At 44.1% G+C, this 25,514-nt stretch overlaps 1 protein-coding gene across 1 annotated transcript; it reads left to right on the forward strand.

Annotated features, from left to right (window-relative positions):
• The first annotated feature begins 650 nt into the window (after positions 1 to 650).
• On the forward strand, positions 651 to 23,208 carry LOC124789613 (glycine-rich cell wall structural protein 1-like). The gene is made up of 4 exons (XM_047257035.1): positions 651 to 738; positions 7,251 to 7,325; positions 12,227 to 12,472; positions 21,150 to 23,208. The coding sequence occupies exons 1-4, from the start codon at positions 657 to 659 to the stop codon at positions 22,871 to 22,873; spliced, it is 2,127 nt and encodes a 708-aa protein (XP_047112991.1). The 5' UTR covers positions 651 to 656; the 3' UTR covers positions 22,874 to 23,208.
• Positions 23,209 to 25,514: the final 2,306 nt, after the last annotated feature.

Genomic DNA, 25,514 nt, shown 5'->3' on the forward strand with positions numbered 1-25,514 from the left:
TGTACCTGTACACGCCATCCAAGCTCTGTTTGACTCAATGCCCAGGCGTATCAAGGTCGTTATTACGGCCAGAGGTGGTTGTTCTGATTTCTCAGGATCTATGCACCCAAATTGCTTGAAAATGTAATCACATGTCAGTTCTAGTATAATATATTTGTGCAATGAATACCCGTTTATCATCTGCATTTCTTCTTGGTGTAGCTATTTTAATCGCCAGTAGTATATTTTCACATGGTTATGACCATACTGCTGAAATTGTAATAATTTCACGGTCAAAAGTTGACTGTATTATTTACAAAACTACTCGATCGTTCGACGTGGCAAGAATGAATTTCTGAAAATTTCCGTTCTAACTATTGTTTCTCTTGTTTTATTATTACGGTCATTTCTGCCGTCAGGTGGAAGTCAAGAAAATATTCTCGCATTCGGAGGAGAAAATCGGTGACAGAAATTGCTCGAACAGAGCAGACTGCAAGGGAAATCAGTATACGAAAGGCGCGCGCTGTGGAATAGTTTTCTTGACCTGTGGCCACGTAGAGCCCTTCCAGTGACTGGAGGTGGTCTGGGCGTCAGTGCGCGTTCCAGGTAGCGACCGCAGCTGCGGGTATAAAGCGCGGGGCGGTGCCAGCCATCGCCAGTCCACGGCTGACCGCGCCATGGCCACCTCCTGCACTCCGAGGATCGCCGTCCTGCTGCTGCTGCTGCTGGCTGCCGCCACGGCGCGCCCAGAGCACAAGGGTGAGTCTGCCGCCGCGTCTCGCCGAGACGCGCCTCAGCTTCATACATTCTGCTTAATTGACGTACCCTTTCGCGGCTAAGACCATTCACGAAGTACTACACATACAAATATGACTGATGCATGAATAGAACCGTATAATCACCGAGGTCGCATTTTCCTCTCTAAGAATGTTCTGTGAGTGACCCTCTGGTCACACGACATACTTCCATGCTGTAGTGAGGTTCGTTTCATATCTCGTGTCGCAACATCTTATCAAGGCGTTGGGGCGTTCTCTGATCTTTTTCCGTGTTCTTGGCAGTGGGTGTACTTAAACAGGATCCTTAATGTACTCCTGATCGAAAAAGTCGCAAGGTGTTAGGTTAAGCCGACCCTGGGAGGACAACGGAACAGAGGCACGTCATCTTCGCTATTATATTCGATACAGCAGTGTGGAAATCTTCAACTTTTGTAGTCCTGTCTTCCTCAGTTGCGTGTAATATTACGGTATATTGATAATTTTTACTTATGGACAGTCTGACAGTAACTGAATAGAACAAAACATTAGTGCCATACGCGTTTCGCCTTTATTTTCTGCAAGGCATCATCAGTGGCAGGTTGCGTGGACAGTTTCTTACACATTACGCTGCTGTTGCATTTTTGGTGTTGCTCTTCTTCTTATGAATGCCAATTTACGGCTTTTTTCCCCACATTCCACAGCACTATTAACTGAACGCTTGTTTCAATGCGTGCTGTGGAATGTGGTAAAAAATCCGCAAAGTGGCATTCATGAGAAGAAGAACAACACCAAAACTGCAACACGAGCGTAATATGTAAGAAACTGTCCACGCAACCTGCCACTGATGATGCCTTGCAGAAAATAAAGGCGAAACGCGTGTGGCACTAAAATTGTGTTTTATTCAGTTGCTGTCAGACGGTCAATAAGTAAAAATTATCAATATACAGCAGTGTGGAAGTACATCGTTTAGGAAGCAACGAACATCGGTGCTCCACTGAGGGCGTGCCCCGACCTGTTGGAGGATAGAAGTCTCGGAATCAGCTGTCAGTTGTGGAAACAAGCACAACTGCAACGTATCAGGGTAAGAGGTCCCTTCCCAGACTCCTCAAGAAGAAAAGCGCCCCATACAGATTCGTCTGTCACATTGCACAGAAAACATTAGCCCTCGGCGAATTTTGTTCTCGCGCCACAATTTCAGTATGATTTTCAGTACCCCATGCTCTTACAATGTGGCGATTAACTTTTTCAGATAAAAGGAAGGTAGCTTCTTCTCTGAATATCAGCTTCGAGGTGAAATGTTAATCCTCAAGGGCTTCCTGCATTGTGGTGGAAAAACTGAAGGAGCCGACTATTATCTTTCGGTTGCAAACCACACAGTTTGAAATGCAACCGCCGCTGCAAAACGTTCCAATTGTTTCATTCCGCCTTTCAAGTTAGAGACTTCCTTGCACCGTTGATCTTTTTGCACTACGTAAGAACTTTTCCTAATCCTCCTCACATTTCTATCTGACGCACTCTATCGACTGGAACTTTTGTGTTTACGAACACAACTTGTGTCTCTAAATTCTCGATATCAAAGAACATCCTCTATTTACACGACGATCCTTCTCTATATCTCCTTCTGAATGCATACTGCACTGTTATAAAAGATGAACAACCACATATTCTAACATACAAAAACTTGTCACTGTTTTGCCAAGGAACTACACTCCTAACAGGAACTGTGGACACAAGGCAAACTCGGTGAGTTTACGGTTCTATTCATGCATCAGTCACATCTGTATATGTAATACTTTGGAAAATGTAGCATTTTTAAAACGAGTGAACCGTTTATAGTAGCGCAGCACAATAACGCATTTCGGAACACAATGTTCGTACCATCACATTGTCGACACTCAGATCATATGATTAACGCACTGAAAGCTCAGACAATACATTTCAAGTGCTCATAAAAGGAACACAAATTGGACATCGGATCCTCGCCTTACATTAATATCGTCCTCTTCTGCGAGCACACGAGAAGCTCCAACTGGACACTTTCGATCCCCACAGATGATGAAAACACGATTACCTGGTACGCGGTTACTGTCTGTGGTGTGATTTTAATGCAAGACGAGGACCCATAGTCTACTGTACTTTTCTGTTTGTTTTGTGAACACTGCAAGTATTTTTAAAAGACAAGAAAAATTTCGCGTAACCAATTACGCTGCTATAGGTATTCTTTTATTTGAAATATAGGCCTATCAATTTACGTGTAATAGAACATTTTATAAATTTTGGTACATTTGTTGTATGACATGTGAGTTACTTATGGATAATATTATGTAAGCCTTATTGAATTTTACACTTTCTATTAATTTTTCCATTTTAATTTTTATGAGTATCGGACGCAAAATATTCCCCGTTAAATTGCATGACATACTGAAAATTGCATAGTGCAAATGTTGTTAGAGCTTTTGGTGTTTTAATAGTGAGATCTGAGTGTCGACAAACTGATGATGATATTGCCTCTCGAAACGTGTTTTTTATGTGAAGTGCTGTTAAAGTGGTTGAATGCTAGAAATTATCTACTATGAAGTATAATAACATCTAACACTCATTAGAAAAATGGATAAAAACATTAAATCAACCACTGTTCTTTATATTTCTGTATTGTGTTTTATTATTTTGGATTAATTTCCCACTTTATCTACTTTATTTGTCCCATATGAATTATATAGTTACGTTCCGCCTAGCCTCTGACTTGGAACAAAGAATGCTCTAAAGTATTTCCTTGGTCCTCTATAGGTATGGTTCTGGGAACATAAGATTCATGTGTGTTAATAATACACAGAAGACACAAAATAACTTTTCAAATTGTCTTGATATTCTTATTTTTATTGTAACATACCTTCACTCCGAGTAAACAGTTGCATTTTTGCTTCTTTTATGCTACTGTTAAACACGGCACATTGTGGTAATACTGATCACTTCGCACTGTAATGGCGATATGGAGCATGTTTGATAATGGCGGACCAGGTAACAAACAGTGTCCTGTTGCTTTCACTGACGAACTAGAACTAACTTCACCGGCATCGCCTCCTTCATCGAAACGAAGGAGACCAAAAAAGAAAAGAAAGAAAGAATTGCTGTGCGGGGTAGCCGCGCGGTCTGGGGCGCCTTCTCACGGTTCGCGCGGCCGCCCCCGTCGGAGGTTCGAGTCCTCCATGCGTAAGTTAGTTTAATTAGTGTGTAGGACTGGGTACGATGGTCCCATAGAACTTTACCACAAATTTAAAAAAAAAGAATTCGTAGAGAGTATCAAGAATCGTTTCCCTACTTTAACGGTGGTAGTAAAATATATTTAATACTCAGACATTGACATGTTTTGTTGCTACACAGATATTATACAGTCCAACAATTATCACTATATTGATGATGTTCCAACTTTGTAAAGTATGTAATGTGAAATGAGATAGGTTACGTCATGCCGAAAGATTATACAGCGCAACCTGAAAGTATTGTAAGCTGACGATTTAATAAAAACTGCCATGGTACTTTTTATTCAGGAATTATTTAATATTACAAAATAATAGCTGGAGATAAATATGAACTCCACTACCAATGAGTGTCGTAATTCGCAGATCTACATAGCACATGAAGTACGATCGATTTCTTATTACACATCTAGTCCGCTGAGGAGAATTCGAAAAATTTCTATCTACATCTGTTCTCCTCAAGCCATCTTACGATATGTGGCGGAGGGCGGAGTGCTTCGAGTACTACCGTCATAATCCCCATCACCACCATGACCTTTCCCTGTTTTCCCTCAACACAATCTCCAATTTCTGTGATTTTTTGCCGTTGTCATTTCGTCACGTGACTGGAAATAATGATTCCCGACTCTTGCTGGAATACACCCTCTCGGAATTTCAAAGGTAAACCTCTCCATGATGCACAATGGCTGTCTTGTAGCGCACATGCCAACGTAACCTTTATAATAATGTTTTGACAAATCGATCCATGACCACATTCTGTAGGCTCACTTTTACAAGTCAAGAACGTTGAGGTGGGTGATATCTTCCTATTCCTAGAGCAAAGTAGGAATTTAAAATTTACAATAACGTCGTCAGAAGGAAGCCACTTATATTGCAACGCCCGCATCTCGTGGTCGTGCGGTAGCGTTCTCGCTTCCCACGCCCGGGTTCCCGGTTTCGATACCCGGCGGGGTCAGGGATTTTCTCTGCCTCGTGATGGCTGGGTGTTGTGTGATATCCTTAGGTTAGTTAGGTTTAAGTAGTTCTAAGTTCTAGGGGACTCATGACCATAGATGTTAAGTCCCATAGTGCTCAGAGCCATTTTTGATATTGCAACAAATGTTCCGCGCTGCACACTGTGACCACCCCCGTCTCCACCACCTTACCGGTGCAAACAATTGCAAATAAGAACCCTCTAGCTTATGTCAAAGGTGTCAACGATCGAACAGGCAATGTTTCTCACCGAGAAGGCATGAAACGCCTAAACTAGAATTTGGTAAAAACCACCAAGGCTGCTGTAAAAGCTCTCAATATTGCACGTGTACACGAGATACACTGCGAGTGCGCTGTAGCATACAATTGGAAAACCGGAAGGCCTGTTACCACCCGAATAGCAGAATTATATTCGACTGGGGCAGCAAAAGCAATGGGTACTAGTGGAATACCAAATGCGATTTTGGGGAGGCTATTAAGTTTCAGAAAGCCCGAGAACTCGAGAGACAGTCATCTGTGGGCTCGTATACAAACTAAGAAAGGCGACTGAACTTCTGAAGCAGCCTAACAACATGGCAGCCCGCATTGAGACCGCAGGCCACCAGCATCATCGGACAGTGCCGAGAGCAGATTAACAAACAGCGCTTGAAAAGTTGTCGTGGTTGGTCTACGACTAACAGAAGAAAATCTCTGTTCCATATAGCCTGCCACGTCCCCTCCCCGCCGGCCGGGGTGGCCGAGCGGTTCTAGGCGCTACAGTCTGGAACCGCGCGACCGCTACGGTCGCAGGTTAGAATCCTGCCTCGGACATGGATGTGTGTGATGTCCGTAGCAGCATCGCGGTTCAGGACTGAAGCGCCTAGAACCACTCGGCCATAATGGCCGGCTGATCCTCCAGTCCTCTCAGCTGTAACGGAATACTCCTCTCCATCTCGGGACTCCGCTTCAGCACGTCGCATCCTTCCCCCCCCCCCCCCCCCCAGCAGCTTTCCTCCCTCACTTTCCAAACGCTTGGCCAACGGTTCCTCCCTGCTCCACCCTACATCCATTCAAAAGCACTCTCCCTCCAACAATCCTCCTCACCTAACGGTCATCTATTGTAATTTCAGTAAAGTTAAGTGCTTCGTTTCTGTTTTTCATTGAAATTATTTTAAAAAAGGTCGTAATTTACATAAATCTTCAGTGACAAACGTCTGTTATAAAAGCTTTAGAAACAAAATTATTTAATATTTTTAATGTTTTGGTGGAGTACGTGTATTTTATAAATGCACTCCACCGAAACGGGGCAATGTTGCGCTGCCACCTGGTCCTCGCCTTGATGGACGATAGAATGAAACATAAACAACAACAAAATCACTGGTGGCTAAATCAGCCTACATCCTGACACACGGCGCTGTAACATGACCGAAACGTCGGTTCTTTTAGCATTTTAAGTATTTTGTTAAACGGCCTTCCTGCAGTGGTGACACAGGTGCCTTTCAGATCGCCGAAGTGAAGTGCTGTGTGTGTGTGTTTGAGGTTTACGGGCGCTAAACAGCGTGGTCATCAGCGCCCAGTGAAATGCTATCGGGCATGGGTCGCGCATGGGTGGGTGACCGTCCGGGTCTGCTGAGGGCTGTTTGCAAGCAGGGTGCACTCAGCCCTTTTGTAGCCAACTGAAGAGCTTCTTGACTGAGAAGTAGCAGCTCTGGTCACGAAAGCTGATAACGGACGGGAGAGTGGTTTGTTGACCACATGCCCCTCCATATCCTCATCCAGTCACGCCTAATGGCTGAGGATGACTCGGCGGCCGGTCGGTACCTTTGGGCCTTCCGAGGACTTTTCGAATGGAGCTTAGTTTTTAAGTATTTTAGTAAAGGACGCAGCACTACGTTCAGAAAGATTTTATTGAAAATAAAGTAAGTAAGTCCACTGCAGAAAAGATATTTCTGTCGATCACTTAAACAAAGCTAGTGAGACATGTTTCTGATGGAAATCAGTTGAATGCAAAATTGCTAATGTTCTGTAAAGTATTTTATGGTTTTTCCCACTATGGTTACATAATGCAGTACCGGCTATGTCTGAGCTATTCGTGGTGGCTATTGTTTCGTTACACATCCACTGAACATATTAATAGTGCCTGATGCAACTGAATATTTCTGTGGAACGCAAAACTGGTCTCGGACGTCATACAGCGGCGTACGGAGAGGCAGAGGGAAGGAACTACGGCAGAAAGAGTGCCGCCGCGTGCAGTCGCGATTACGCAAAGGCCAGGCTTTGATGTTGTTGTGGTGTTGTGTTGTTGCAGGAGGCGTCAAGGGCGTGAAAGGCATCGCGGCTGGCGTCGGACGTCCCTCAGGCAGCGGATCCCTATCTGGTGACGGTAAGTGTCTGCTTATAGGCAGCCGCAATTCGTGACGCCTGAACGGAACCGCAAAGAACAGAAAAAGAAACGAATTTTATTCCTCGTGTCCACATCGTTGTAGTGTTCGTGTATTCTTGTCGCCAGCTGTAACAAAATGTATGAAATCGACATCTCTCTCTCTCTCTCTCTCTCTCTCTCTCTTTCTGTAGGCCTATGTATGTATCCATCGGGTGATCAAAAAGTCAGTATAAATTTGAAAACTTAATAAACCACGGAATAATGTAGATAAAGAGGTAAAAATTGACACACGTGCTTGGAATGACATGGGGTTTTATTAGAACCAAAAAAAAACAATGTATTGCTAGACGCGTGAAAGATCTCTGGCGCGCGTCGTTTGGTGATGATGGTGTGCTCAGCCGCCACTGTCGTCATGGTTGGCCTCCCAGGTCCCCAGACCTCAGTCCGTGCGATTATTGGCTTTGGGGTTACGTGAAGTCGCAAGTGTATCGTGATCGAGTGACATCTCTAGGGATGCTGAAAGACAACATCCGACGCCAATGCCTCACCATAACTGCGCACATGCTTTACAGTGCTGTTCACAACATTATTCCTCGTCTACAGCTATTGTTGAGGAATAATGGTGGACATATTGAGCATTTCCTGTAAAGAACATCATCTTTGCTTTGTCTTACTTTGTTATGCTAATTACTGCTATTCTGATCAGATGAAGCGCCATCTGTCGGACATTTTTTGAACGTTTGTATTTTTTTTTTTTTTTTGGTTCTAATAAAACCTCATGTCATTCCAAGCGTGTGTGTCAATTTGTACCTCTCTATCTACATTATTCCGTGATTTATTGAGTTTTCAAATTTATACTGACTTTTTGATCACACGGTATTTCTGTAACGGCCGTAATCGGTCGTGTAAGAATTTTTTGTTGGAGCACCTGGAGTTGCCATTCACATAAAACTAGTACTGACAGTCATGGATGCATTGTGTGTTAGGAGAAATGTTGGACTAAACAATACATGTAGTGTTGCACGATGTGAGTATTGCAGCCTGTCCTTTCAGTATGTGCGTGATAGAGAGGTGAACCCTGCAATGCTCCTTTTTCTGGTGAAACCTAGTTACATTTGTCGCGGAACGTGATCTGGCAGAGCACATTGGTGTTTTGAAAAGTTTCTGCACTAACATCGAGAGCCTGTGCATGATGTGAAGACTCGAGTGCGAAGGGCAATTACTTCCACATAAATTTTCGGACCGATCTTTTTCCACCAAACACTAATTTATAGCGGCTATGTGAACCAATATATTAAACTTTCTAAAATTGTTCAGCCGCGTCAAGGGGTTTAAAATCCAGGAGCTCTCGGCCGATTGTTAAGGGGCTGCTGCTGACCTTCTTAAACAGCCGCGCTGATTCCTGTGACGTCACTGGTGCTCACTCTAGCATCATTTACGGTAATGTTTTCGTTGCTCACCCACCGCGCCCTCTTCACACTTCCCATGGCTAGCTCTCAGGCTCTCCTTCTTTGTGATAACACCTTAATAAAGCCGGCAGCCTGGAGCTAAGCACAGCTTTGGACCCGGTCATCGAATGGTTGAAGCGGGCGCGGCGGGGCGCGATGAAAACAATACTGCATGTGTGGCTGACATGAGCACCAACTGGCGTCACAAAAGGAGAGCTGCTGTATAAGGACGGCAGTAGCAGATACACAATAGTCGCCGCTGACAATAACCGACGAGCACTCACCGAAAGCTCGTGCATTTTAAGCCCTTGACGCTCCTGGAACCGCGAGAAAATTTTGCCAATTCGCATAGCCGCGAACCCATGAGTTCATGTATACTGCAACCTTTTCTTTTCTTCAGAGAACTAAAGGAAATACTTGTGACTATTTCATGCATGACAATAGAACTGAACACAAGGTCAATACAACTATGACTGTTTTCCCATGTGTTTTTCAAAAAAATGGTTCAAATGGCTCTGAGCACTATGGGACTTAACTGCTACGGTCATCAGTCCCCTAGAACTGAGAACTACTTAAACCTAACTAACCTAAGGACAGCACACAACACCCAGCCATCACGAGGCAGAGAAAATCCCTGACCCCGCCGGAAATCGAACCCGGGAACCCGGGCGTGGGAAGCGAGAACGCTACCGCACGACCACGAGATGCGGGCCCATGTGTTTTTGATGATATGAATAATCCTATTTCACGATGAACCTCTCCATCGTGTGCAGACTGCAGTATTCAGTTGCAATACTGGTGCTCAACAACAATACATGAGAACTGGTCAGTCGATACACTACCGCCAATCTGCAAGTTTCAATTTCAGTTAGTGCTCATTTCTGTAAGTAAATGCTACTGACGTGCTAAAATATGGAAAGGTTTTTCAGGACCGTTCCTAATTGGTCTGCCTTATTCTTGTCAAACTGCCCGAACAATTGCCCGGTGCGTCAGGCGGTGTTCGCAGTCACAGACTGCCTACGACAATATCTAAATACCGCCGAACCCAGGAACCAGCGCTTGCAATGAACGTGAAGCACCCTGTAAATATTCAGAATTGCTATGCTGAGGAAGCAATGGCGGAATAAAAGAAAGGTTCATAAGTAGTTTGAAATTCAGGGTGAAAGGATATCAATGGTAAGATTTGATGATACTGTAAAAGTGAAGAATTACAGTACGTAAACAAGAAGACGCTTGTGGGTTATCCATAATCGGACACTAGCACATTTCAGATATAGCTTATGCATTCGCCCCTAACATTAATCCTTCAGAATTATTAATGGAAGGACATTTCATTAACTACATTTAAAATTACTCAGTAAATGTTTGAAAATGGCCTTGTAAGCCGAAAACCGATTTACACAATAAAAGTAATACTGTGGAACAAAAGCAAACTGGTGCTTCTCATTTATTATACATTTAAAAGGAATTTACAGTCTTCATAACAGGTTGAAATTATGTCAGCATCTGACAGGATCTTAACAGTATTTCTCTCTCGCATAACACATCACCGTATAGTACTGCATAAAGAACAAAATCGCCGAGGGTAGAATTGTTATTTTCTACCACGCTGTTAACAAGTAACGAAAACAGCAGGGGATCTGTTTACTTTCTCGATGACTCTCTGCTCGAGCCGGCCGGAGTGGCGAGCGGTTAATGGCGCTACAGTCTGGAACCGCACGACCTCTACGGTCGCAGGTTCGAATCCTGCCTCGGGCATGGATGTGTGTGATGTCCTTAGGTTAGTTAGGTTTAAGTAGTTCTAAGTTCTAGGGGACTTATGACCACATCAGTTGAGTCCCATAGTGCTCAGAGCCATTTGAACCATTTTTGAACTCTCTGCTCGAATAGCCTGCATTCTGACTTCCAACAAAGTCGCAGTTCATTAGCGTGGATTGTGTACTCAGTCTTAAGATTTTTAATGTTTAAGTTTTCCGAAGCCCTCCAAAAGTCCATATGTATTTTCGAGGGAGCGACAGTTAGTGACCAATAGCAAATCAACGCCAAGAACATTACTTCAAGTATACCTGCCGACGTCACAAGCACAAAATGAAGAGTGAGAAAACGAGTAATTCAGTAAACAAGGGTCGTCCATTTGAAAGGCTTAGGTAGTCCAATATTAGAACCAGAGTTTAACATAGCTATGGAGGACTTGCTGTAAAATAATGCAGAAGAAAGAGAAAACGGGCGTTCGGAATTTGATAGAAGTGGCAACTAGTCAATATTCAAGCTGGTCTGTAGAATCTATGAGGTGGTAGATGTACCATCAGACTTCCAGAAAAATATCATACACACAATTCCGAAGATAGCAGGGAGAGATAAGTGGGAGAACTATCGCACAGTCGACTTAACAGCTTACGACAATGTAAACTCGTGCAGTTCCGAAATAGTGAAAAAATATTGTCAATTTATAAGGAAAGATGGTAACGTGCAATACATACAAGAACCAAGAGGTAACGATAAGAACAGAAGACCAAAAATGGAGTGTTCGGATTGTAAAGGGTATAGTTCACGGCTGAAGCCTTTCTCCCGTGCTGTTCAGTATCTACGCTAAGGAAGCATTGGCGGAAATAAAAAAAGGTTCATGAGTAGGTTGAAATTCAGGGTGAAAGGATATCAATGGTAAAATATGATGATACTGTAAAAGTGAAGAAGAATTACAAGACGTGTTGAATGGTATGAACAGATTAATGCGTGCATAATGTGTACTGAGAGTAAACCAAAGAAAGACGAAAGTAATGAGGAGTATCAGAAATGGAATTAGCTCTAACTTGACACCAGAATTTGGTAATGCGTAAGTAGACGAATTTTGTTAGCCTGGAAAGAAAATAACACGTGAGAAACGAAGCAAGGAGGACACAAAAAGCAGAATAGTACAAGGGAGGAGACCGTTCCTGGCCCAAAACAAGTATCGAGCATCGCCTTTAACCTGACAAAGAAATTTGTGAAGCCGTTCGTTTGGAGCACAGCGTTGTATATTAGTGAGAAATGGGTTGTGGGAAATCGGAAAAGAAGACAAACGACGGGTTTGAAATTTGATACTATAGTAGCATGTTGAAAATTAGGGGGACTGGTAAGGTGAGGAGTGATGAACTTCTTCGCAGAATCGGTGAAGAAAAGAACATGTACAGAGCATTGATAAGAAGAAGGCAGAGGATGATAAAACAAAAGATATTAACTTCTATGGTACTAGAGGGAGCGGGTCAAAACCGTCATGGAAGACAGAGACTTAAATTTATCCAACAGCTAATTGAGAACTTAAGGTACAAGTGCTGTTCTGAAACGACAAGATTGCCACAAGAAAGGAATTGGTGGTGCGCCGCTTCAAATCAGTCACAAGACTGATGACTTAAAATAAGAGGCTGACAACCGTATACACTTACTGACAGTACTTTTCGCCGCTGTGTGGCACAGGCGCGTGGGTGGGCTCTGGCAGTTCCTCCAAGTCGTCGTCGTCCTCCTGGTCGTCGGGCGGCGGCTCCGGCAGCGCCAGCGGCAGCCAGTCGGGCAGCAGCTCCTCCTCCTTCGGCACTGGAGGCTCAGGCTCCGGCTCCAGCAGCAACGCCGGCTCCTCCTCCTCCGCGGGCTCCCTGGGAGGCGCCGGCGGCTCAGCCTCTGAAAGCCACAGCGGCAGCCACGCCGGATCTGCGTCCGGGTCAGGTGAGAGTACATTCCAGTACACACTCTTACTTCTCCACTGGCTTCCAGAGTGCCAAATGTGGGCGAACTGCCCAAAGCTATTTGCTGAGGTCCTCGCCCACTGGTGGACAATAGAATTAGACTGCGCGGCTGCTGTCCATACGGAGGATCTGGCCTCTGAACGGCCACGATGATAGCAGGCTTCTAATAGTCAATTTTTCCTAGATACTTTTATTTCTCGCTACCTACATACAAACTGGTAATTCTAAGACCTTTTCGCTTGAAAATTTCTTAATTTTCAATTAATAGCAGTACTGCACAATTTCTGTATTGGTCACTAAGTAAGAAGCCACCTGTTGATAAAACAATGACTGTTTGATGCGTTTCGGGCAGAATCCGTTCTAAGATCGCCCTCAAACCAGATATACATAGCAAATGACAGAAAATGTAGCTACAGAAAAAATATACAAGAGTACGAAATTACTAGTACCGTAACACACATCATGAACATCGTGGTGAGATACATAAAGACAGTACGTAACAAACAGCGATATCATGACAGACTAGCTGACTAGTTACAACGCGATAACCGTGGAGATAATCTAAGCCACCATAGGACGGTGATGAATACAAAAGCTGTGCCACGTAGCGACAAAGGCAGAACTTTTTTATATTTCATAAGGAAATGTAGTATATAAAATTAAACTTTTACAAAGTGCGAATAATAAAATGAGAGAAGAACAGAAATTTACAGTAACGTAAAAAATGCCATCGACAAAAAAGGCTCACATGTAAAATTACCAACAAACACAATAAAAATTCCAGAACAGTTACATAAATTCAAGGCAGGAAGGCAGTTTAATAAGATACAATAAAATATAAATAATAAAAGCTGTCGCAAGATAGGGTAAGAACTCAAACCCTTGCAGGATTAGATGAGGAACATCGTGCAAGTAAAACCCGATAAAAGATGAAATAAATAATTCTTTCTTTCTCTTACGCCATAGTCCCGCAGCGATCGCAGGGTCGGCGTGGTTACAACGGATTTGGCAGTGTTAGTGTTAGGGATGGCCGGATGCCCTTCCTGCCGCCACCCCGTACCCCCCCCCCCCCCCCCCCCAGGACGGAATCAGTGTACCCCAACTGTCTGCGTCTAGTGTACGAGTAAATCGTGAAATAGTGCGGACGTGTTTCAAATGTTTGCGACGCGTGTAACTGAGGCAGAACGTGGGGACCAGCCCGATAGTCATCTAGCGGGATGTGGAAAACCGCCCAAAAACCACATCCAGGCTGGCCTGCACACCGGCCTTCGTCGTTAATCCGGCGCGCCTACCCGAGTCCAGGAAGCAGCGCGTTAGCGCCATCGGCTACCCTGGCGGGTTAAAAGATAAAATAAAGAATGTAATAATGAAAGACCATAGTAACACAAAGAAACACAGAGGATGTAATATAATGTACAAAATCATTAAGTTAAGCGGTGACAACCTATTTAGTACATGAGCATTAATTATAACATTTGACATCAAAGATGCTGGGGAATCGAACCCTCAAGAAGTACATATAACATAAGTGATAAGTATGAAAAACAGCTGGGTGGAGGTAGAGGTATAAAGAATGAGGTAATACATGCGGAAACGCTTGAAATTAATGGTCCAGTATTTTACTGAATATTTAAAAGAACCACTTGCGTCTAGACGACAGCTGTTCGTTTAAAATGCGCCTCGTTTAAAATGCGCCTCGTGCATATAGTTTGTAATTCCTCTAATACATCCAACTCACGCTCTTTTGGCTGAATGTGGAGTATCTGCACTCCTGTCTCTATGAGTAACATAAGCTGCCCCTCTCACGACTTAAACTGTCTTCCTGGTTATCGCGTTATAGCTAGTGAGTCAGTCTGTCGTGACAGCTTGTTTGTCACATAGTGTCTTTATATATCATATCACCAGATGCTCACGATGTGTATTTTAGCTGTTTAGTTTTGACGGTACCTGTAGTTTTACCTGTAGTTTCATACTCTTATTATTTGTATAGTTACGTTCTCTGCTATATGCTATGTATTTCTGGTTTGCACACCACCTGACAATGAGTTCTACCCGGAACGCGTCAAATGGTCACTGGCTTATCAGCTGGTGGTTTCTTACTTAGTGGCAAATATACGAAATGTGCAGTACTCCTATTCATTTGCAATATGGTCACATTCTTCCTACGTGACCTTATGTCATAATTGTATGTGTAAAATGCTGCAGTGAGGTGAAACCAAAGACAGTAGGCAATGGCCACAGGTTCGACTCGCCCTCTCCTTGCAGGGAACGGTAACGGTGCAGCCGGTCGCAGCTACACGAGCTGCCGTCAAGGCACCCAAATGAAAAGGGAGACAAATGGGAAAAAAGTAGATAAACTGTTTATTATTTCGAAAATAATCGCCATAACTGTTAATACATTCATCCAACTGTCAGAAAAGACGATCAGTGGCTTCATAGAAAGATATTTGCCATTGCCTACGCGACTATGATTGCACACAAGCGCGTACCTCTTCGTCCGAAGCAAATTGACTTGCTTCAAGACTCCAGAAATATTGAAGTCGCATGAGATAGATCGGGACTATATGGAGAAGTGTAATCGCTTTCCAGTGAAACTTCTGCAGCATAGTCGAAACAGCCGTGGCACCGTGTGGGCGGACATTATCCTGCAACAGAATGATGCCGTTCGTCAACATTCCCGGGCGTTGATGGCGCACTTCAGTTTTTGCAAAGTGTCCAGGAACCCTGGCGCGTTAATAGTAACACCTTTTTCCAGAAAGGCAATTAGCAGCGGGCCCTTACACTCAAAGAAAAGGGTCATCATGAGTTTCCTGGAGATGGCGTTCTTGTTGTTTCGCCTACGCTCAGAAGTTTCACTGGGAAGTATTTAAATATCAGCTATAAAGTCCTGATTTTCTTCATGCGATATCCATGTTTTTGGAGTCCCAAAGGAAAACACTCGTAGCTGTCGATCTGTTTCGAACGAAGAGATGCACGCTTACATACAATCAGAGTTCCATAGGCAACATCAAACATGTTTCCACGGAAACATACCTGTATTTATCTCCGCTACTCGATGAGGTGGTGGTGGTGGTTAGTGTTTAACGTCCCGTCGACAACGAGGTCATTAGAGACGGAGCGCATGCTCGGGTTAGGGAAGGATTGGGAAGGAAATCGGCCGTGCCCTTTCAAAGGAACCATCCCGGCATTTGCCTGAAACGATTTAGGGAAATCACGGAAAACCTAAATCAGGATGGCTGGAGACGGGATTGAACCGTCGTCCTCCCGAATGCGAGTCCAGTGTGCTAACCACTGCTACTCGATGAGATTTTGGAAGGAACAAGTAATCACCTGTGTACTATCCCTGATTAAAGACTGGTACACAAGGTGAGCTAGCTGAGGTTAGGAGAGACGCGAAATGCAAACTTCAACATGACACTGACAGGCGGTCGACCGTCTCAAATTTGGCGCCAGTATCGTGACGCAGATTGAACTGCCTGATCAGAAAACATGATGTTTCAAGGGTTAGTATCTCTTTTGTTTACCTTCCTCCGAGGTGGAAACCAAACCTGTTTCACACATTTGGGAATGCAGCACGAACTATACACTGAGCGCTTATCTCCTTCAGGTGTCTCCTCTAGGGCATGTCCCTTGCTTGCCGTTTTATGGTGAAAATGACATTAATACTTGGCACCCATGTGGCGCTTGATAGGGACACGTTCACAGTTGCTGTTTTTCCTTCGACGGAATGAGCATCCCCCGCTTGTACGCCAGTACTCAGCATTCCTAAACCTAAAAGGCGGCAGTGTTACGAATTTGCACTAGCAGAATCTAGCAAACATGCTGTCACGTCATGTAAACACAGCCGGGTCACCAGAAACCTCGACGTAGTCAGTCCGGCGGCCAGACCAGGTTATCTAGGGATAAAAGCGGAACAACAGTGAGAGCGCCTGAGGTTTTACTGTTTGTCCATCACTGTCGGCGAGCGCTTCTAGTTTCGCCTCTCGGTTTCCCCAAGTTAAAACTGTCGGCTGTTGTAAGCTAAGATAGTATATCTTTGACACTGCAGATGTTGTTTATTAATGGACAAGCTTATGATTACCTCTTCATCTCTCCATTCTGAAGTGAAACATTTTATATGAAGTATTACGTACATAATCAAGACTCTTTTATTGCATTTTTGAAGCCTCTGGTCACAGAAATGGTATCACAACCGGTTTTGACTTCTTAAAAAGTCAGCATCACACGGTCCTTTTAAAAAGACAAGAGATAATCAAATACTAAGAAACTACACAACAACCTCAACCAAACTTCTGCCTACATCTACACGCATTTGAAAAAGTTACGTAGTAGTTTGTCACGTACAACTGAGAACTGTCGAGACAGAGAGGGACGCTCACTATGTGAACGTATTCTGATCGGTGCAACAGAAGACTACAGTTAATGCATGAGAGCATAAATCTTACACCTTTCAAAACGCAAACATGAAGTTGAAAATATTAATGTAATTGATTCGTCTCGATGGTCGATGGATCCACCACATTCAGAGTGGATACACAGTTACGTCCCATCTCCTGTGGCAATCTCTAAGTAGCGAGCATGAAGGACTATGGACAGGGACTGCGGATAGGTGGCACTCGGTGGGAATGTGGGTCGGCCGAGAGGTATGCCGAAGTAGTCAGCGCAGTTGCGACAAACCAGGTGCCCCGGTGACGCCGTAGTTAACACAACTACCCTATTAAGTGGGAGATCCCGGCCTGGCACACATTTTCACTTGCCGCTGCTGATGCCGCACAACGTCCTGATGCAGCATCTATAATCTCTTCCCTTTCCTTTTCTTTGGCCCCCGTCCTCCTTCAATTTACATAATCAAAATAGAAAATTGATTTTGGGTGGGATATTTCACTTCAAAGTAAATAACTGACCGAAATTACGTAATTACAAGTGTAGCAAGTTCGACACTCACATGGGTTGGATGCCACTGAACAAAAAAAATGGTTCAAATGGCTCTGAGCATTATGGGACTCAATTGCTGTGGTCATAAGTCCCCTAGAACTTAGAACTACTTAAACCTAACTAACCTAAGGACATCACACACATCCATGCCCAATGCAGGATTCGAACCTGCGACCGTAGCGGTCGTGCGGTTCCAGACTGTAGCGCCTTTAACCGCTCGGCCACTCCGGCCGGCTGCCACTGAACAGTCGGTGTGAAACACATGTTACGTGAAGATACAGATAGCAAGTCCGAACCGTCAAAAAAAGAAACCCTAATAAAATAAAGAGTAAAAAAAACAAATAAGACACACCATAACAGATTAAAAATTATTTAAAATAAAGAGATTTTTGTTATTTTCATAACTGGTGTCGTGGTTTTTTAGTTAATGAAACGTACTCTATGTTCTTCAAGTGTCTCTAAACGCACTTTTTAGAAATTTAATGCTATCTGTCAGGATGGGAGTGTATCATAACATGCGTCTTAAGCAGCCACTAACATCGTGGAGAGCTGATCTTCTAGAAGTGAAGTTACACATACCGTGAAGAGCCAAAGACACTGGTACTCCTGCGTTATATCGTGCATGGTCCCCGCGAGCACGCAAAAGTGTCGCGACACGACAGGCAATGGACTAATGTCTGAAGTAGTGATGGAGGGAACTGATACCATGAATCCTGCAGGGCAGTCCATTAATCGGTAAGAGTATGTGGGGGTGGAGATCTCTCCTGAACAGCACGTTGCAAGACACCCCAAATATGCTCAATAATGATCATGTCTGGGGAATTTGGTGGCCAGCGGAACTGTTCAAACTCAGAAGAGTATTCCTGGAGCCAGTCTGTAGCAATTCTGCTCGCATGGGGTGTCGCATTGTCCTGCTGCAATTGCCCAAGTCCTTCGGAATACACAATGGACATGAATGGATGCAGCAGATCAGAAAGGATGCTTGCATACTTGTCACCTATCAGAGTCGTATCTAGACGTGTCAGTGTGTCCCATACCACTCCAACTGTAAACGCCCCACACCACACAGAGCCTCCACCAGCTTGAAAAATCTCCTGCTGACATGCAACCTTCCATGGATTCATGAGGTTCTCTCCATATCCGTACACGTACTTCGGCTCGAAACAGTTTCAAAAGAGACTCATCCATGCAGGCAACATGTTTCCAGTCATCAACAGTCCGATCTCGGTGTTGACGGGCCCTGGCGAGGCGTAAAGCTTTGTGTCATGCAGTCGTCGAGGGTACGCGAGTGGGCCATCAGCTCCGGAAGCCCATATCGATGATATTTCGTTGAATGGTTCGCAATCTGATACTTATTGATGCTCCAGCATTGAAATCTGCAGCAATTTGCTTAAGGCTTCCACTTCTGCCACGTTGAACGATTCTCTTCAGTCATCGTTGGTCCCGTTCTTACTGGATCTTTTTCTGCTCACAGCGATGTCGGATATTTGATGTTTTACTGGATTCCTGATATTCACGGTACACTGGTGAAATGGTCGTAAGGGGAAAATCCCTTCATCGCTACCTCGGAGATGATGTACACCATCGTTCGTGCGCCGACTGTAACACCACGTTCAAACTCACTTAAATCTTGATAACCTGCCATTGCAGCAGCAGAAACTGATATAAAAACTGGGTCAGACACGTGTTGTCTTATATAGGCGTTGCCGCCCGCAGCGCCGTATTCTGTTTACATATTTCTCTATTTAAATACACGCCCTTACCTTAGGCGCTTCAGTGTATTTCTTCTATCGTATTCTTCCTCTTTTGTTTTTATTGATTAGCAAATGTTGGCGGGGAATATTGATGGCCGTGTGGTAAGCACTGAAATCCGCCCTCTGTGGGAGTCAAGAGGTCTGAAGAAAGCAATGCGGTAAAAATTAATGTTTCTTGTACATCCAATTAAACAACTTCAATATTTTACATCTGAGTAGCATCAACATAACACAGTTTTATACTTACTGGCGGTTTATACGTTAGTAGCTACAGAATTAAAAAATATAAGTTCCATTATATGTACTTTTCCGGAAGACAGGCAACTCACTACCACGTTTCTGATCATAGTTTGCCGACGCTCTCAATGTAAGTTGCATTCTTTCACTGGACACAGAGTTACAGAAAAAATCAAGAGATTTTGTCTCAACTACGAGTTTATTTAAGACAGTTTCATATAAAAGTTTTTAATTTGGCTACAGGGTCGTACAATGTGGATTAATTAAGAATTAGGAAGCACATTGCGGATTGGTTAAACGTTGTGAACAGTAATGTTTCGAGCATATTTTACCGTCGCAAGTTCAAAATATTTACATTTACCTATCGTTGTGATCGTATAAAGAATTTTAATATTTAAATGAGTTTATTATTCTGATGAAATGCAAGCAGATATTAAGTGCAGTTTGATAGCGATTTTAATAATTAAACCAGCAACTCATCACCTTCATTGACACAATACATTTTGTGCATGCTTCCTGTATGTCGTGTAATCGAATGTGTTTTAGAGAGAGCATACTTCTCTATGTCACTCAGTGGGACTAATACTTGTCCCCAAATGCTAACTGCACGATGAATATTTGTTACATATCGATATTTTAAATTATAATCCTAAGAACTACTGATTATTTATGAATACTTACCTGAACTATGGTAGCAGTTTCAGATATGGTAAGAAAAAACGAGGATAATGGAATGTAGTCGAATAAAGTCGAGTGGGCCGGCCGGTGTGGCCGTACGGTTAAAGGCGCTTCAGTCTGGAACCGCGTGACCGCTACGGTCGCAGGTTCGAATCCTGCCTCGGGCATGGATGTGTGTGATGTCCTTAGGTTAGTTAGGTTTAATTAGTTCTAAGTTCTAGGCGACTGATGACCTCAGCAGTTAAGTCGCATAGTGCTCAGAGCAATTAAAGTCGAGTGATGCTGAGGGAATTAGACTAGGAAATGAGACAAAGTAGTAAAGGAGGCATCAGAGGATCACAAATTTAGCATTGGAGGGCAGCGTGGAGGGTAAAAATCGTAGAGGGAGACCAAGAGATGAATACACTAAGCAGATTCAGAAGGATGTAGGTTGCAGTAAGTACTGGGAGATGAAGAAGCTTGCACAGGACAGAGCAGCATGGAGAGCCGCATCAAACCAGTCTCAGGACTGAAGACCACAACAACAACGACAACAAGAATAATCAGGGCTCACACGGAAAGATTTAAGTGTTCGTTTTTCCCCCTACTGTTCGAGAGTGGAACGGTAGAGAAGTAGCTTTAAGGTGGTTCAATGAACTCTCTCCTAGGCATTTAATTGTGAATTACGGAGTAATCATGTAGATGTAGATGTAGATGTATGACAGTTTTTTATTTATGGCGCTACAGTCTGGAGCTGAGCGACCGCTACGGTCGCGGGTTCGAATTCTGCCTCGGTCATGGATGTGTGTGATGTCCTTAGGTTAGTTAGGTTTAATTAGTTCTAAGTTCTAGGCGACTGATGACCTCAGAAGTTAAGTCGCATAGTGTACAGAGTCATTTTTTTTATTTATGTTTCCATTTACTTTCTGAATTTTATTTCAAGTAGCAAGCATTCCATAACAGAAAATTTAATTATTATATTTCAGAAATAACCAATAAACATTTAAATTCTTTCAGTTAAAACGTTTTTATTCCATTTCAATTTACAGTGTAACTGTACCACTGTTCCTACAGGTGGCAGCAGCTCTGGGTCTACCTCTGGATCTACATCTGGCAATGTGGGCAGTGGGTCAAGTGGTGGAGCAGCTGGTGGGTATGGTGGAATCTCTGGAGTGGGATCATCAGGAACAGGAGGCCTTGGAGGTGCCACAGGTGGTGCAGCAGCCACTGGAGGCAGTGCTGGATCCCAGCCTGGTGGGACTGGTCATGGTAGTGCTGGAGCAAGTGGTATAGGAGGTGGCCCTGGAACAGGAGGAATTGGATTTGGTACCCATACAGGAGCTGGTGGACATGGAAATGTAGCTGGTGGTTCAGGTGGAAGTGGCACTGGAGGTTTTAGACCTGGAGGAACTGGTTCTGGTACTTTTGGCAGTGGTGGATCAGGTACAGGAGGCTATGGCTCTTCTGGATCCGGAAATGTCGGAAGAGGAACTGGAACTGGAGGCACTGGAGGCAGTGTTGGTGCACCATCTGGTGGGTTTGGCACAGGTGGAGTTGCTGGTGGCTCAGGGATATCTGGAGGGCATGGTGGTTCAGGTGGCATTGGAGGTATTGGTGGAACCGGGTCAACTTCCAGTGGACATGGAAATGGAGCAGCTGGTCATGGAGCCCAAACTGGGTCTGCAGGCTTTGGTGCAGGTAGTTCATCTGGTGGAGGTGTTGGTGGATCAGGTATATCTGGAGGGTATGGTGGTGTAGGTGGTGCTGGAGGTGTTAGTGGAACTGGGTCAACTTCCAGTGGACATGGAAGTGGAGCAGCTGGCCAGGGAGCCCAAACTGGGTCTGCTGGCTTTGGTGCAGGTAGCTCATCTGGTGGTGCTACAGGAGGTTATGGAGGCACTGGTGGTATTGCAGGTGGACCAGGATCTGGCAGCATTGGTCAAAGTGGTGCTGGTGCAGGTGGTTCAGGAGCTTTTGGTGCATCTCAAGGAGGTTCCACTGGAACTGGTGGTGCTTTCAGTAATGGGGGCACAGGAGGTGCTGTGGGACATGGTGGTCCTGGAGGGGCTGGTCATGGTGTGGGAACTGGTGGACCTGGTAGTGCTGGTAGTGCTGGTGGAAGCCAAGGAGGTTACTCTGGAAGCTCTATTGGTGGTTCCTCTGGAGCTAGTGGCCTGGGTGGAGTATCTGGTGTTGGTACTGGCAATTTAGGACATGGTGCTGGTGGGGCTGGTGGTTTTCTGGGTCATAGTGCAGGAGTAGGAAGCTCTGGTGGTGGTGCTGGTAGCTTTGGTACTGGTTCCATTGGAGGAGGTTCTGGAGCTTCTGGGCCGGGTGTGAGTGGTGGTATATCTAGTGGAGGTGCCGGAGGTTATGGCGGAAGTTCTGGTGCTGGAAGTGGTGCTGTTGGTGGAGGCAATCATGCTGGAGGTTCTGCTGTTGGCTCTGGGCACGGAGGTCTCGTCACTGGCTCCTCTGGACTCGGAGGCAGTGCTGGCTTAGACTCTGGTTCCTTAGTCGGTGGTGGAGCAGGACAGTCGGGAACTGGCTCTTCGGCGGGAAGTTCGGCTGGATCCTCCTCTGGAAGCTCTGCTGGTGCTCTTGGTGGCTCTGGCGGCAGTTCTGGAGGCTCCAAAGCCAGCTCCGGCAGCTCTGCGGGCAGCGACGCCAGCGCTGGAACAGGCTCTGGTGCGTCCTCAGGCAGCAAGGCCAGCTCCAGCGCGAGCTCAGGAAGTGCTGCGGGCAGAGATGCTCATGGCCACAAGGGCGTCAAGGGATACCACGGGAGCCACCACTGACACGCAACACTGTTCGCGTCTGCACACAGATAATCTTGCTGAATTCTAGTATGTCGCAGTGTATGAACATTGTGATCTGCCAAATTGTGCAGACATCCATCTGTGATCTATTATACTACATTACATTTCAACACAATTTTCTAACTGTTCAGTGTGTCTAAGTTAACAGAAAATGTGAATTTTTTATTGCGTCAGCTGGGTGTAAGAGTCAAGTGAATCGTTTATTTCTACGCAGTGAATCCATTTGATAATTAATTAAGTTTTGTCTTTTTGTGATACTCATGTATTAATGTTGTTTCTCAGTGAGTTTGAAATTATATAACTCTTAACAAATGGATTTTTGTTTCATTCGTTTACTTCCAAATAATTTTTCTAAACTACGTCCAATTTATATATTCTGTTAGTATTTTGCTATCAACAAATTACTGCTAGTTGATGAACAACAGTTTTATGGCACACTGCAGAATTCTATCTAGCATTCTGAAATTATGCAGAAGTTGCTCTACCGAAAACGAAATGCTCCAATTAAAAATGAACTTGCCCGACAGAAACCTGGTCATGAAAATCACTATATGGCATATTTTGTCGTATTTTGGCGGCTTCACGACGTTCTCCGACAGTGGTGGTAATACATAGTTTTCATTGTATTTACGGGTGCACATTGCAGTCGATCCCAATCACGTGTTTCGCACGCTGTCTTTCGGAAAATCGCTGTATATGCCAAACGTGGCTGACAGCAGCAACGTGGTCCCGGAAAGACTTTAAAAGAGTTATGCCTTTGAGATGCTGTTTTGGAGTAAACGCTAAGAAAGGGAAAGCTATTCCCGGAGAAACAGTCTCCAACAACATTTGAATGCCATAACGACCTTCAGAATTGCAATGTTGCTGTCTGTATGAGCAGTTCTCGCAAAGCTATCGACTCAGACCGCATGACTCGTAATAAACGCAACCTATCACTAAAGATAAGCACATAAGCCACTAACTCGAACAGAACTGTACTAAAAAAAGCACCAGTGAACCGAATGATCTTGATGGACAGTGATATGTAAGATCATTTCGCGGTGTGTCTGATACGAACTAAATAGCTTACGTCTGTTTCATACTTTGTTGAAAATCTTATTTTATTTTGTTTTAAGGATCGAGCTGGCGGTCGCAATAGCTGCTTTAAAACTGTGTGTGAAAAGCTAAACTTGAAAGTCAAACAAGTGAATCGAATATGAAGATCTGACTACATCTCGCTTTACTTGAGCGACTGTCTGGTCACGCTCGACTGTTCATAGTGCGTGCGCGTCACACACCAGCGTGTGAATTAGCCGCTGACCACGTCAGAATTGAGGCGATGAGATCAGAGACTCACTGGTTGTGCTGAGTGTAGAATTTAAAAAATCTTTCGTATGCTGAAAACTGAGGAAAAACAACGGACGACAGCATTGTTGCTGACATCGGAAGTTAAGCAATTCCCACCTCGATCACTTGTTAAAACAGAAGTTGTGCTTTTGTCTCTTTTTAATCTTTATTATATTGTTTGGTGCGTTTCCGTGACAAGCATCATACGCCTCATGGGAACTTGGTCTTTTTCCCACGAGTGTTCTCCGACAAAAGAAATCAAATACTTAAAGCATAAGCTATTTACATTTCACGATACCTGGAAAAAGAAAATGGTTACAGTATCCATAAATAATAATGTAAAAAGATAAAACCGTTTTTTAGTGAAAATTGTTTGAGCAGTGAGAAAGTCAAATGTTGGGGAAGAAACTGGTTTAGAATGTTATTTGGACATTAAACGTAAAAAAGGACACAAAGGGTAAAGGAAGAAGCCACAATGCATTGCCCTCTAAGTAATGTTGATGTATTTGTAAGCATTTACATCCCGAGCAAATATATATTGAAACAAAAATTTTCTATTCATTCCGTTTTCTTCGTTGTAGAGAGTTTACATCGATTATGAATTTCGCTTTAGTCCTCAATAAAACCCGTTATCATCTACATCTACATTTATACTCCGCAAGCCACCCAACGGTGTGTGGCGGAGGGCACTTTACGTGCCACTGTCATTACCTCCCTTTTCTGTTCCAGTCGCGTATGGTTCGCGGGTAGAACGACTGTCTGAAAGCCTCCGTGCGCGCTCGAATCTCTCTAATTTTACATTCGTGATCTCCTCGGGAAGTATAAGTAGGGGGAAGCAATATATTCGATACCTCATACAGAAACGCACCCTCTCGAAACCTAGCGAGCAAGCTACACCGCGATGCAGAGCGCCTCTCTTGCAGTCTGTCACATGAGTTTGCTAAACATCTCCGTAACGCTATCACGCTTACCAAATAACCCTGTGACGAAACGCGCCGCTCTTCTTTGGATCTTCTCTATCGCCTCCATCAACCCGATCTGGTACGGATCCCACACTGATGAGCAATACTGAAGTATAGGTCGAACGAGTGTTTTGTAAGCCACCTCCTTTGTTGATGGACTACATTTTCTAAGGACTCTCCCAATGAATCTCAACCTGGTACCCGCCTTACCAACAATTAATTTTATATGATCATTCCACTTCAAATCGTTCCGCACGCATACTCCCAGATATTTTACAGAAGTAACTGCTACCAGTGTTTGCTCCGCTCTCATATAATCATACAATAAAAGA

This window comes from Schistocerca piceifrons, chromosome 1 (assembly GCF_021461385.2).
Source record: "Schistocerca piceifrons isolate TAMUIC-IGC-003096 chromosome 1, iqSchPice1.1, whole genome shotgun sequence".
NCBI classification, from domain to species: domain Eukaryota; kingdom Metazoa; phylum Arthropoda; class Insecta; order Orthoptera; family Acrididae; genus Schistocerca; species Schistocerca piceifrons.

Bases quoted from the DNA above. Each gene is read 5' to 3' on its own strand.
- LOC124789613 (XM_047257035.1), top strand. From the start codon at position 657: ATGGCCACCTCCTGCACTCCGAGGATCGCCGTCCTGCTGCTGCTGCTG. The intron at 739-7,250 runs GTGAGTCTGCCG...GTGTTGTTGCAG, and splicing joins GGCGCGCCCAGAGCACAAGG to GAGGCGTCAAGGGCGTGAAA. The intron at 7,326-12,226 runs GTAAGTGTCTGC...TGTGTGGCACAG, and splicing joins CGGATCCCTATCTGGTGACG to GCGCGTGGGTGGGCTCTGGC.